At 42.5% G+C, this 13,269-nt stretch overlaps 1 protein-coding gene across 3 annotated transcripts in view; it reads right to left on the bottom strand.

The window, feature by feature from the left end:
• The window catches only part of LOC110255627 (uncharacterized), a 315,724-nt gene that overhangs the window by 92,644 nt on the left and 209,811 nt on the right, over positions 1-13,269 (bottom strand). For 2 of the 3 annotated variants that reach the window (XM_084979144.1, XM_084979143.1), the window contains one exon: positions 5,900-6,043. In XM_084979144.1, the coding sequence (XP_084835270.1) occupies positions 5,900-6,043 (144 nt within the window). Of the gene's footprint in view, positions 1-5,899; positions 6,044-6,960; positions 7,144-13,269 lie in introns of all 3 variants that reach the window. The other variant, XR_014817324.1, reaches the window with a different exon arrangement.

Below are 13,269 nucleotides of genomic sequence, written 5' to 3' on the forward strand. Positions count from 1 at the left end.
CATGGAATGTGGGATGAATTTGTACTCCTCTGTTGCCTATTCGTCCATGTTTGTTTTATCCCCTCTCTCTTTCTCAGTCTGAGGGTTTGTACAAAAACAAAGAGGGCGTTTCTCAATCTCCATCTCTCTAAAATCTTTCCAGTAATATCCCTTAAAATTCAAGACTCTTGGTATTCCCTTTGTGGCTCAGGGGTAATGAACCTGACTAGTGTCCATGAGGATGTGGGTTTGACCTCTGGTCCCAATCAGTGAGTTAAGGATCCAACGTTGCCATGGGCTGTGGTGTAGGTCACAGACATGGCTCAGATCCCTGGTTGCTGTGGCTGTGGCGTAGGTTGGCAGCTGCAGATCCGATTTGCCCCCTAGCCTGGGAACTGCCATATACTGCAGGTGTGGCCCTAAAAAAACAAACAATAAACAACAAACAAAAATAAAAAATAAAAATTCAAGACCCTTCATGTGCCTAAAGTATATTTTCAGATTGACGGGCTTCTTGGGTGTTTCACTGTGGATCTTAACTGGCTACTTTGGAGCCGGTAATCAATCTTTGGTCATTTGTAACAAGTTGTGATGCTGGGATTTAGGGTTAATGGGAGGAAACAGACCCCTGGAGGGTGATTCACGTTTTCCCCCTAAAGACAACAAAATGTAATCCTAGGGTGGCCTTGTCCCCGTTGCAAGTGAATACCTGGCATTTCAACTGACAGCCAGAGAGTGTCTGCAATGACTCAGAAGAAAAGATGGTAGAGCTGATAATCTGAGAGAACAAAGACTCCAGTTACTTCGTCTCTCTTGCCTGAGGGTCTGGAATTAATTGTGTTCCTTTATACCCCATCTAATTTTACAAAATCATACTTCTCCATGGCAGCTTGCTAATTTACCACCTCATCTAAGATAAGACTTTGCCAACAGTAATAACATTTCGAAAATGCTGTCAGACCTGCTGAGAATGCTTTCTGCCCTCCCCAACACACACACACACACCCTACACAGCTCACTCAGACCTTAAAGCAGGTAGACCTGGCCTCTGAGGACAACACATCAGAATGAATGAGCTGGTGCCTCAGAAATTCTCAAGGCAAGTCAAGAATACCTGAATCTACTCAGAGACGTCTTTGGGTCTCTGCTTCAGTATCCGTTAAAGAGTAAATGTTGTAGGAAGAAATAATTTGCTTTTCAGGAAAACGTTTCATGGGTTTCCATGATACACACTGATTGTATACTTACTGTGTAAAAACCACTGTATGGTTTACCTCCTCTCCAAGACTGAGCGGAAGGGAAGTGGCACATTTTGAAATAAGCATGGAGACATCAAGCCTGAAGATTCTAAGTAGGAAAGTTGGTGTAATGGCATATGCGGGGGCTGGAAGGGAGGTGGGGCTTTTGATATTCACTTCAACGGCACAGTCAATGCTATCAACTCCTACTCTACTCTAGGGTTTGCGCAAATAGGCTCCGTATACAGATGTCTTCTAAATTCCACCCCTGTAGTATGGTTTATATATCTAGACTCAGCAGAGGAAAATAGGGCAGAGGTTACCCAATTCAACTGCGTTTCCACTGGTCTATAGTCTCTGGGCCATCAAGCAATACATCCTTGATCTTTAAGCATGATGTGGTGTGGATGCGTGAGATGTGTGCGTACATGCGTGTGTGCTCACGTGAGTGTGCGAGTGTGGGGTGGCGTCCAAAGCAAAGCAAAATACTGTATGTTTCTCTTTTGGTTCAGATTCCATGCATAGATATAATGGTTTGTTTACCATAGTCACACCATATTATGTTACATTCTGTGATTTCTTAGCAAAAGCATGCTCTTTAAACTCTACTTTCCCAAGCAATGATCATTTCTTGACATGTTTTGTTATTGGGAAATGACAAAGACATTTGTTATATCCTCAGACAATAAAACATGCCCTTGCTCAAATACCTTCATGGAATATTAAACAGAGTGAATGCTGTTCCCTTTCCTGTGTTTATCATAGCATATTAAAAATGAAGACGTAGCCCTTATGTTTTCTTTCCTGATAGACAAGACACTGGAAAGAATGAGTTTAGTTTACCCTTCATCCAACTGGGTTGACTTAGCGACGTCCAAAGCCTCCCACAGTGTCGTTAGGGTATCATTTCAATCATCCAGCTTCTCAAAGCCCAGTTCTAATGTACCTTTCTTTCAAATCCTCATGAAGAATAAGATTCAAAAATTCTCCTGTAAGTTTGCTCTTGGTCTCAACTCCAGGTTCAGTGAGTTTCAGACAGTGACGGGAAGAGCAAGAAGTGGGGAGAGATCCCACAGGAGGAGGAGGAACGAATCTCCTTGGAAACTGGTGTGGACCAGCCTTATTAATCTGTTGTAAGTAATTACCAGGCAACACTCAGGATCATTCTGAAACCAACAGCACTAACATCCTGAACCCAGCCAGAACACAGATTGGGACTTGAACCCAAAGTTTTAAATTAGAATCACTCACCCTGTGTCTGGACTCACTGGGGTTCAGGTTCTTCATGTCTCCCTGCAGAAGGAATTCAGCAAGAGACAAAGCGATAGGCAAGAAATAGATTTATTAGGATAGGACGCTTGTGAGAGATGCAAGAGGGCAGGCACAGAATCTCTGCCCTGAAGATCCAGTGGCTACGGTTTTATCCTCCAAAGGCCGTGGGGGTTGTAAAAGCCCACCTCTTCCTTTCTGGGAGTAGTAGCTCCTCCTGAGTATCCGGTAAGGTGTATTCAAATCCACAGAAGGCTGGTCCTCAAACTCTTGCCCTTGGTCTGAATCTGAATGTAGGCCTCATCCCATCCCCACCCAACGACCTGAGGCAATTCTCAAGGCTCCACTAAGGAAGGAAACCTGCCTTGTTCTGATGGCTTTTTGGAGCAATTTATTTACTTGCAGAGATCTCCCAATGTCCCCTAAGTTTCCCTCTTTAAATATGGTCCTTTATCAGGACTTCTACAGCTACCTGTGTCTACTCCATCCCTATCAATTCCATGTGCATCTAAAGACCATACAAGACATACAGAAATATCAAAAACATCATCTCGTCTGAGTAAGCGGTTACCTCTTCACAGGGTATAACACGCCCACAACGACACAGATATCCACATTCATTTTTGCAGATTTTTTTTTAATAGTATTGATTGTGATGCAAGGCCACCATAGAGAACAATAAATCACGCTTTGAGTTTCATCATCTGTGAGATTTTTTTTTCAGTGCTACACGTACGGTTAAGTCGAATCCATAGCATGTCTGTTTTTCATTTCTCATTAATAGAATCAGTATTAAATGGAAGGGAGCTTTGGTGAACACCCAAAATATAAGCTAAGGAAACATATGCACTTTTTGACATGCCTGTGGAACTACAACCTTGACAGTCTAAAACAACCTCAAGCTTAGAGTCAAACAGTCCAGGTTCTACCCTTTTTTTTTTTTTTGTTACTACCTTGTTTGAATGTAAGCTAACCAACTATATTCTCTATATGGGTTTTCCAATATTCACTGGAGAATAGATTTACTGGGAGGGGGCTGGGAGAATAAAATGAAATTATGCAATCAGGGTAAGCTTTCTGGGAGGACAACCAGGACAGCTGTTGAGGATCCTGCTCTCAGAAGAGCCAAGCATTTTGTCTAATGCTTTCCGACTTGAAATTCTGTATAATTTTGCCCTTCCCCATGCAGTCTGATGAGGAAGGAAGCATGAGCAGAAGAGATACGCCAGGCATCAGCACATTCGTGTGCAGACTTGGATCCTCTGGTAGAGTGGACAAGGGCAGAAGCCTCAGGGGTGCCAGCCAAGGCCATGGCCATGGCCCAGGCCGAGGGTAGGGGCTCTGCAGAGTGGCTGCCCCATGACCAGAGGCGAGAGGTCGGTTTGCCCATTCACCCCCAAACACTGTCCTTACAGCATCTGTACCAAACCTAACTCTGCAGTCTGAGGACTAGAATAGGCTCAAGCCATCCGCTTTATAAGTAAATGCTTAGAGAACATGGCTATGCACAGGGACACTGCAAAAAAACATGTTTGCGAATCGTTAAAATGCTTCAAAGGATTCAGAATCTCTGATTTTGAAAACCTCTACAGCACTGCAAAGCAAATCTCCACAAACTTAGATATAGGAGTTAAATGTAATTAAAAAATAATCTTATTCTCACATGAAGCTTCGGATACTGTGAACAAGGAAAGACATGTTAAAAATTATTTTCCCCTTGTAATTGTGTATGTTGTAATAGAGTGGAGAAACAAACATTCCAAATGGTATGTAAATCTTGTAGCCACTTTTGGTTTTTCATATGACCTCTGCAAGTCACAGGCAATGTTAGAGAAAACAATAAAATGCCGCCGTATAAACTTACAACTAAATTTAAATTCGGACTTAGGTGATGTGTATAAAAAGTTAATTCTTTTTTAAAAAGTTATTCCTTAAGAGTTATCAGCTCTAGATAATTTATTGCCATGTTGTCAGTCTATAAAATACTATTAACAGCCCCAATAACAGTTGCCTCAACAGAAAAAAATTCTTCTTAAAATTGAATATGCAGAAATGATTGGCAAACTTGCATTGACCAGGAGCACTGACACTGCTTTCAAGTACATCGATTGCAAAGGAAATTTCTAAAAGTATAAATTTTGATGACCTAGTACATTTGCAGAAAATGGAGTCAGAACAACTTTGTGATTAATCAAGATATCACACTAGTAAAGCGTAATTTATTGAAAACTGTGACACCGATCTACCATTGCACACTGTAAGCTTGGGTTGCTACTCAGGCATCGCCATTGTCTCTATTATGCATTAGGAGTAACAAACTGTTTGCAAAGAAAAAGCTTTTTAGTTTCATGCTTTTAATGACATTTTTCCCCCTGGTGTTTGAACAAGGAGCCTTGCATTTTCATTATGCACTGGACCATGCAAATTATGTAGCTAGCCTTGGATATAATATAGTTCAGATTTTTGCCACAGATTTGCTGAGTGGGCAAATGAGTGGGCTCATTTTTCTTTAAACATTTTAAGCATACTCATTATATGTTATTTACCCAACAAGTCTGCCTCATGGATATTTGCTTCTCTGTGTGTTACATAAACTGTGATTAGTGTGTTTGTGTTCGGCTGGTGTGTATCATCAGCGTTGACACCTGCCCCTCCAGTGGGAATTCGCATGTTTCTATCAGACACCCCAGGATGCTGGTGAGCATCCTGTTAATACCTTAGTTTGTGCTTTACAGGTCAGGTAATAGACCATTGGCCCTAAACCCATATGATGGCAGGTGAACATTAAATATCCCCAGGAAATTTGTTTTTCTAACCAGAACCCAAACAGAAAAAAAAAGCAACCTTCCTTATCATTTCCTTTTCTTGGGATTCTTTTTCTCAGTCCACATTTGGAAAGGTGTAACCTTCAGATAGCCCAGCTCTCCCCGCCTCTGAGCCCCCCGGGGCCCAGGCCTTGCCCTGGATTCTCTCTCAACCTGAACCAAGAGTTCAAAATTGGCATTTAGGTTAAGAAGTGTTCAGGGGAGTTCCCGTCGTGGCGCAGTGGTTAACGAATCCGACTAGGAACCATGAGGTTGCGGGTTCAATCCCTGCGCTTGCTCAGTGGGTTAACGATCCGGCATTGCCGTGAGCTGTGGTGTAGGTTGCAGACGCGGCTCGGATCCCGCGTTGCTGTGGCTCTGGCATAGGCCGGAGGCTACAGATCCGATTGGACCCCTAGCCTGGGAACCTCCATATGCTGGGGGAGCGGCCCTAGAAATGGCAAAAAGACAAAAAAAAAAAAAAAAAAAAAAGTGTTCAGGAAACCCAGGACCCTTCACCTGCTGGTTTCGACTTGACACTTACAGTTAGTCCCTAGTAATCACAGCTACTTTACACATTGGAGGTAAGATTGATGACACGTTACACACCTTTTCGAAGTGTCCTGTAGAAGATCATGCTAACAGAGACGGGCGTACCGGCACCGAGGTATATGGACGACTGGCCAGCGGACCCTACTGCGGAGCCAGAGAACTCTACCCCATGTTCCATGATGACTGACGTGAAGAAAGAATCTGAAAAGGAAGGGAGGTGTGTACGCGTATCACTGAATCACTCTGTTGACAACAGAAATTATCACGACATTGCAAATCAACTATACTTCAGTACAACTTTAACAAATGAGAAAAAAAATTTAAAAACATTATCTTAACACAAGGCCAGAAAAAGGCAGTTGGGTCTGGCCTTTGTTTTCTCTTAGTAATGTAGACTTATTGAGTTCGATAAACACTCAATTGTAGTTCAATCCTTCGATCTTCCCCTCAGTGTTTGTTGAACACTTACTAGGTGCTGGATACACGGTACAAGGTACAAAGGATACAGAGATAGATAAGATATGGTACCTGCCCACAGAGAGTCCACGGTTAGGTTGGGAAGAGAGAGACAGAAATACAAAATAAAAGGAGGCAATACAGAGTTCCCGCTGTGGCTCGGTGGGTTAAGAATCCAAACAGTATCTATGAGGATGTGAGTTTGATCCCTGGCCCAGCTCAGTGGTTAAGAATCTGGCGTTGCCACAAACTGCGATGTAGGTCACAGACACAGCTCGGATCTGGCATTGCTGTGGCTATGGTATAAGCCTGCAGCTGCAGCTCTGATTCTACCCTTAGCTTTAGAACTTCCATATGCTGCAGATGCAGGTCAAAAAAAAAAAAAAAAAAAAAGAAGAAAAAAACAGTGGCAATATAATGATAGGCTTATGCACAGGGCAGCATGCAGTATGGATCAGTGACAGCGTCCAGCAAGAATTGAATGGTCAGCCAAGTGTGGGAAGATGAGCAAAAGTTACCCTTGTGTTTGAGGGAGGGGAAGGGGGAGAGGTGCCACTGGAGTCGAGAATGTGATTTTTAGACAAAGGCGGATTCATAGTGACAACTGAGATAAAAACACACAATGTGAGAGCTATGAGTTTCAGTTTTATTTGGGGACTTACTGAGGACTACAGCCCAGGAGACAGCATTTCAGAGAGCTCTGAGAGCTCCTCCGAAGAGGTAAGGGGGGTGACGGCATCTATGTGATTTCAGAGAAGGTGTACATGCAGTCAAGCTCACGTCTCGGTAGAAATTTGCCGCAAGTTGTGAGGAACAGATATCTTATTCAATGACTGGTGCTTTTTCTAAGTATGAGAAAATGTATGAAATGTGGTTTATAAAATCTCCTACTGAAAATATCTCTCAGAAGGCCTGTTCAGCCAGTTTTCCCAGAGTGTCTCATTTCTGATCTCAGTCCTGAACTCCTTTCGGGGTGCGTTGAAGGTCAAAGACTGTAGTGGCCAATGACTCAGTCCTCGTAGATCCAGATGGCAAGCAACATTCTTTAGGTGGCAACAGCAAATGGACAGAGGTAAAAAAGAGTTAAATGAGAGTTGACTGATCCAATGAAACAGCCGTGTTCTCATCAGTTTTTATAAAGGATACTTGATAGATCCATGAAAATAGAAACTATAATTGTCCATTCAGTTCTCCTGATTTCAATACTTCTTAACATAACCCAAGGAGATTTATTTTAACTTAAGGTTTTGTTTCTTTAACTTGACTACTTTCTAAAAATTTACGTAAACCAAAACTATACCCTGGAATAACATGGGCTTTTAACAGCTCAAGCATAAAAAGTGTACAGCAAATTACAAATCACTTGCAGATATAAGAACAATGTAGAAATTAATCAAATCCCTTCTCTAGTGTATTAGTCCCTTGGCCAAGCTGTCAAGAGAAATATTTTTGCCCTATTTCCTGTTTCTGTTGTCTCAATGCTGTCTCCAATCCAAATCGTATGTGGCTGCGATTCTCACTGAATCAAGCTGGTCTGATTGCTTCCCTCCTAAGAGGGCTCAGTCCTCAAGTCTCTGCACCCGTTCCAGGTTTCCATCTTAAGACACAGGATTTTGGCTTCAACTGTGCTAAGATGTGCAGCAGAACATGTCCTGCTTTTGCATGTTACTCCTGTTCCTGGTATTTTATTGCACAATTCCATGCAACGTTAAACCTGTAAGAGGTGAGGGCCCTCTCAAACTCAAGGCGGCTCTGTCCTATGACTTTTAGAGGGAAACTCTCCTGGTTTTCAGATGGGTTACTTTGTGAACTGAGTCGTCTGCCCCATTACTCGAGTGACCTTTCCTTTAAATGTTTCCTACCCCACATTACAGATGTTCCATTGAAGAAGGAATTGCTTTTACCCTTTCAACGGAATTGGCCTGAAATTCTACTGTTTAGCTGTTCTGGGTCCGTTGTTGCCAGGTCACAAATTCACTTTGAAATGGTTAGCAGTGGTATATATAAATGCAAAGCACTGTTATTATATGTAAATTACTACCTACTTTGTATAATTCTTTCCTTTCCCTCTTCAAAAAAACACATACTTATATTAAAGTTCAATATGCACATTTTTTTCTGCAGATTTCTGTGAATATGAATATGAATATGACCCTGAAATTTCACCAACTTTGCATTTTCTAACAATGTAAGTGCCAAATTACTTTGTGTTTTGTGCTACAGAATGTGAAACATTCCACTTTGAGGGTTTTTCTTAATGTCTTTAAAGGGCAGTGTTGTGATGTTTGTAGCTTATGTTAAAATATTTCAGCATATACATTCTCTTTTCTTTTTTGCTTTTCTTTAAATTATTTAAAAAAATTTTTAGGGCCACACGTGTGGCATATGGAAGTCCCCAGGCTAAGGGTCGAATTGGAGCTGCAGCTGCTGGCCTATGCCACAGCTATAGCAACACGGGATCTGAGCCCTGTCTGTGACCCACACCACGGCTCACGGCAACGCCGGATCTTTAATGCACTGAGTGAGGCCAGAGATTGAACCCACATCCTCATGGATACTAGTCAGGTTCGCTACTGCTGAGCCACAGTGGGAACTCCTTATTATGACATTTTAAATATGCCATTGAACTTAAGCTTCAGCTCTAAGGACAGTCACTTCCTCCAACTGAAAATCTGCATTCTGGAAAAACCAACTGGCATTGTATCAGAAAGGCTACATGTGTCTACTAAAAGCACTGCCATTATTCATATCTTGATCAACCTCTGAGACTTTGATAATCAACATAATACATATCGGATTCTTAGAGTCAGTATTTGGATGAATGAATGTTACAATTGGATGCTTATCAGTGAAATTTAAATATATTTGAGATGGGGTGAAATATTTTATTAATTAAAGGTATTGAAGCTATGTACATTGGAAAGTGGATGAAATATTTTGAATTCACTCCTTAGTCTCTGGTGAACTGTACATAAGAATTTTACCAGCTCTCAGGATAGTGGTGCAGATACATTTTTTTTAAATAGTTAAAATCAGGACTCTATGATATAAAATGAACATGTATTGAAGATTTCATTTGATTCATTAAATAATGATGAAACTGGAATAGAAGTTACAATTTGTTCAAAGGAAACCTCAAAGACCAGATAAATATATAAATATAAGTCCACTGGTTATAAAATGAATTTTCTTTATAAGCGCAAAGCGGGCTTCTTCTGCCATAGAAAATGAAAGTCAATTGAATCTCCACCGGACAGACTGTCTTTGAATGGGTACAGACAAGAATTATTTGCATGATCAGCTTTCTACAGCTTAAATCTACAGAGTTATGGGAGAGCGCAAAACAGTGACTGGCAGAAACCCCAGAGAAGCAAAGAACCCCAAAGAATACACTCTAAACATAGCTCTCTACGAAAAACACCTGGTAATCTTTCGGTCTATCTAAAAGTCTTCCACAATTTTCCTTTCAATAGACCTATCTCCAACCACTGATTTTCAAGGATTTCATCTCGTTGCAAAACGGGGAACAGATGGCTGCTTCAAAAAGGCTGTCTAGCTTTCCTTGGGGTAAACTTTCTTGCAAGATATTGATCACAGTAAACAAAAGAAGAACTGTACCGCACGGAGCTTACGGAACAGGTTGTCTTTTGCTTGCTTGCTCATAAGAGTTTGTTTAAAAAGAAGTTCCTGATGTGGCACAGTGGGTTAAGAATCCAACTATAGCAGCTCAGGTCACTGCAGAGGTGCAGGTTCAATCCCCAGCTCGGCACAGTGGGTCAAAGGATCTAGCAATGCTGCAGCTGTGGCGTAGGGCGAAGTTGCGGCTCAGATTCAATCCCTGGCCTGGGGGCTCCTATGTGCCGTGGATGTGACCATTTAAAAAAATTTTTTTTTGTTTAAAAATGTCCGTTGGAGTTCCCATCATGGCTCAGCTGTTAACAAACCCAACTAGTATCATGAAGATACAGGTTTGATCCCTGACCTTGCTCAGTGGATTAAGGATCCAGTGTTGCCATGAGCTGAGGTGTAGGTCACAGACACAGCTTGGATCTGGTGTGGCTGTGGCTGTGGTGTAGGCTGGCAGCTGCAGCTCCAATTTGACCCCCTGCCTGGGAATGTCCATATGCCACAGGTGCAGCCCTAAACAGAAAAAAATAAAATGTCTGGATCTATGATAACATTTTTCAGAAGCTTGCTTTCATTACAACCTTGTAGCAGAGATGGGGGAGAAGAGTAGCCCTTACCAACCTCAAATATTTGGGGTAATTGCCTTTACATCAGAAACAACCCCAGAATTGTGCTTATCCAAATTAACTCAGGGAACTTCATGACAAGCAGAAATTAATATCAGAGTTGACCCTTGTCTATTCTTCCTTTGAGAGAGGGTTATTAATTCTGCTTACCGAGAGTGAGAAGTATCCGCTGTAAAAAATCTGGACTGACCTCTAAGGGATCCGCGCGGACCCTGCCTGGCTATTTACCCTCTGTTCCTAATTGTACTGTGGCATGGATGTGACCCACTCAACCTGAAGTAAGAGAACCCACGAGTTCCCACTGTGGCTCAGCGGAAATGAACCTGACTAGTATCCGTGAGGATGAGGATTTGATCCCTGGCCACGCTCAGTGGGTTACGGATCCAGTGTGGCTGTGGCTGTGGCTGGGGGATAGGCCAGTGGCGGCAGCTCTGGTTCAACCCCTATTCTGGGAACTTCCATATGCTGCTCTGCAGCCCTTAAAAAATAAAAAAGTAAGAGGAACCAGAAAACACAGTTTTTATTCTTTATTTATTCCCACCATGTCCCCTACCCACAGCCCCTAGACTCTATATCCTTATCACCGCCGCCTGTTAGCCAATGTCCCGAGGAGGTGGCAGGGGGCAGGGCGAGGGGCAGGAAAGACCCTCAGACGCAAATCTCTGAGCCAGTATTTTGTGCTCTTTTTCAGGAAGACTGTCTCACTGGACTATAAGATATTTTGGCAGTAACGACGTCAAAATGTGAACACATAGGACGGGTGAGCAAGCTACGCTGGGCTTATCCAGCTTGGTGGCAGAAGAATTAGAATTTCCATACACCCCCCCAATGAACTCTCAAAGGCAGGCCCCAGTGAGAAGGTAAAACAAAGACTGCGACATATGGTTTATCTTTTCAGTAATTACATTTTCAAATGTAATCCTATACTCTTTTTCCCCTTAAATAAAGTCTTGTTTAAAACCAAATGTTTCTCTGTTAACACAGAGGAGGCAAATGAGAGTCCGTGCGCGGGTATTGAGATACGCGGTGGTTTCATGGTTTTGAAAAGTTTGAATTAACATGCTGTACTTGTGGCCTCCTGCAGAATGAGGCTGTGCAAAGGGAAAAGTGGTTAAGGATGCGGCTTGTGTCCTCCACATGGACAAGCTCTCTTTCAGGCCACACTCAACTGCAGAATCAGCATGATTTTTTTTTCTTTTTTCTTTTTTTTTCAGAGAGGACAGCGCAGCGTGCATTCTGCAACATTTAGCATATTTCTGAATTCCAAGTCCTACCTTTAGATCCTCCTCTTGAGTAAAAGGTTTCCACTGAGCTCTTTATAGCTTTCAAGTCTCTCCAGAGGGAAAACATGGATTTTTCTAGAAGCTTTAAACTAGCTAATAGGACCAACCCTATTCATGAATGATCACATTCCAAATATGTTTTCTGCTCTTCTGGTGACAAAATGAGGTTTCCACATCTTTCCCAATACCTAAGTTTTCTGTTGATCCGCCATGGACCATGTTACTCCTTCAGGGAGAAATAACCCTTATTTCTGCTGTGGTGACTGTACAGGACATTGGTGGGCACTAGGACAGGCCCGGGACACTAATCTGGAGCCTTGGAGGTGGGCTGCAGCAGGCTGAGGAGTGGAAGGGCAGATGGCATTTAAAAGTCAAGAGAGGGAGTTCCCCTCGTGGCTCAGCAGGTTAAGAATCTGACTGGTACCCCTAAGGATGCAGGTTTGATTCCTGGCCTTGCTCAGTGAGTTAAGGATCTGGTGTTGCTATGAGCTGTGGTGTATGCTGGCAGCTACAGCTCTGATTCGACCCCTAGGCTGGGAACTACATAAAAACAAAATAAAAGTCAAGAGAGTGTAGCCGACACTTTTCTCAGCCTCCATTCAGCCCTCTTTCCTGGTTCTATAGAGGTTAGTGAACTGAAATCAGCATTTCCCAGACTCCTTAGCAACCAATGAATTAGGTTCTACATTTAGATGCGTGCATTAGTCCGAGATTTAGATAAGAATCCGTTTCCTATTTTCATGCCAAAGTCCTGCTGGCAAACCAGGTCACAGAGAAGTAACTCCTGAGAAGCCCTTTTGCTGGCATGTGCAGGAGGCCAGTGACGGATGTCAAGTCTTCTGGGTATCCAGAGGCAGTTACTATGGCAGCAGAAGGGACCACAGTGGTGTGGCAGCAGCCAGCCTCCTGGTGCCTAGGCCACAACCATGAACTAATTGGAATCACTTTCTGTCTGGAACATCCAGAGCCACTGTGCTGGCCTATACCACAGCCAAGTATCGCCAGATCCTTAACCAATGAGGAGGGCCAGGGATTGAACCCACATCCTCATGGATATTAGTCAGGTTTGTAACCACTGAGCCACAATGGGAACTCCCTGTGGCTTGTTATACAGAGAGGTTCAGCTGTCCTGAGCAACTTCTTCCAAACTTGTATGTCCAAACCTACACATATGTTGACTTTGGATGCCAACAGAAAAAGATCTAGATTAAGCAGTTAACTCAAAAATATAAAATCCAATAAAAACTACATCTGCAAAATAAATAAACAACATTTATAAATAAAATAGACCAGTCCTCGTTGGGAAAGGAAACACTCCTCAGCCTGGGTTCGTTCAGTCTAATGGTGTCAAAAAAAAAAAAAAAAAAAAGAGTGGATATGGGATTAATTCAACAATTATCTCAGCAACTAAGAGGAAAAGAAATTAGTCAGTTAG

The sequence above is a fragment of the Sus scrofa genome, chromosome 10 (genome assembly GCF_054392235.1).
Source record: "Sus scrofa isolate SSC_HxYL_T2T_F1_AM1 chromosome 10, Sscrofa_HxYL_maternal_Yorkshire_Landrace_v2.0, whole genome shotgun sequence".
Classification (NCBI taxonomy): Eukaryota; Metazoa; Chordata; class Mammalia; order Artiodactyla; family Suidae; genus Sus; species Sus scrofa.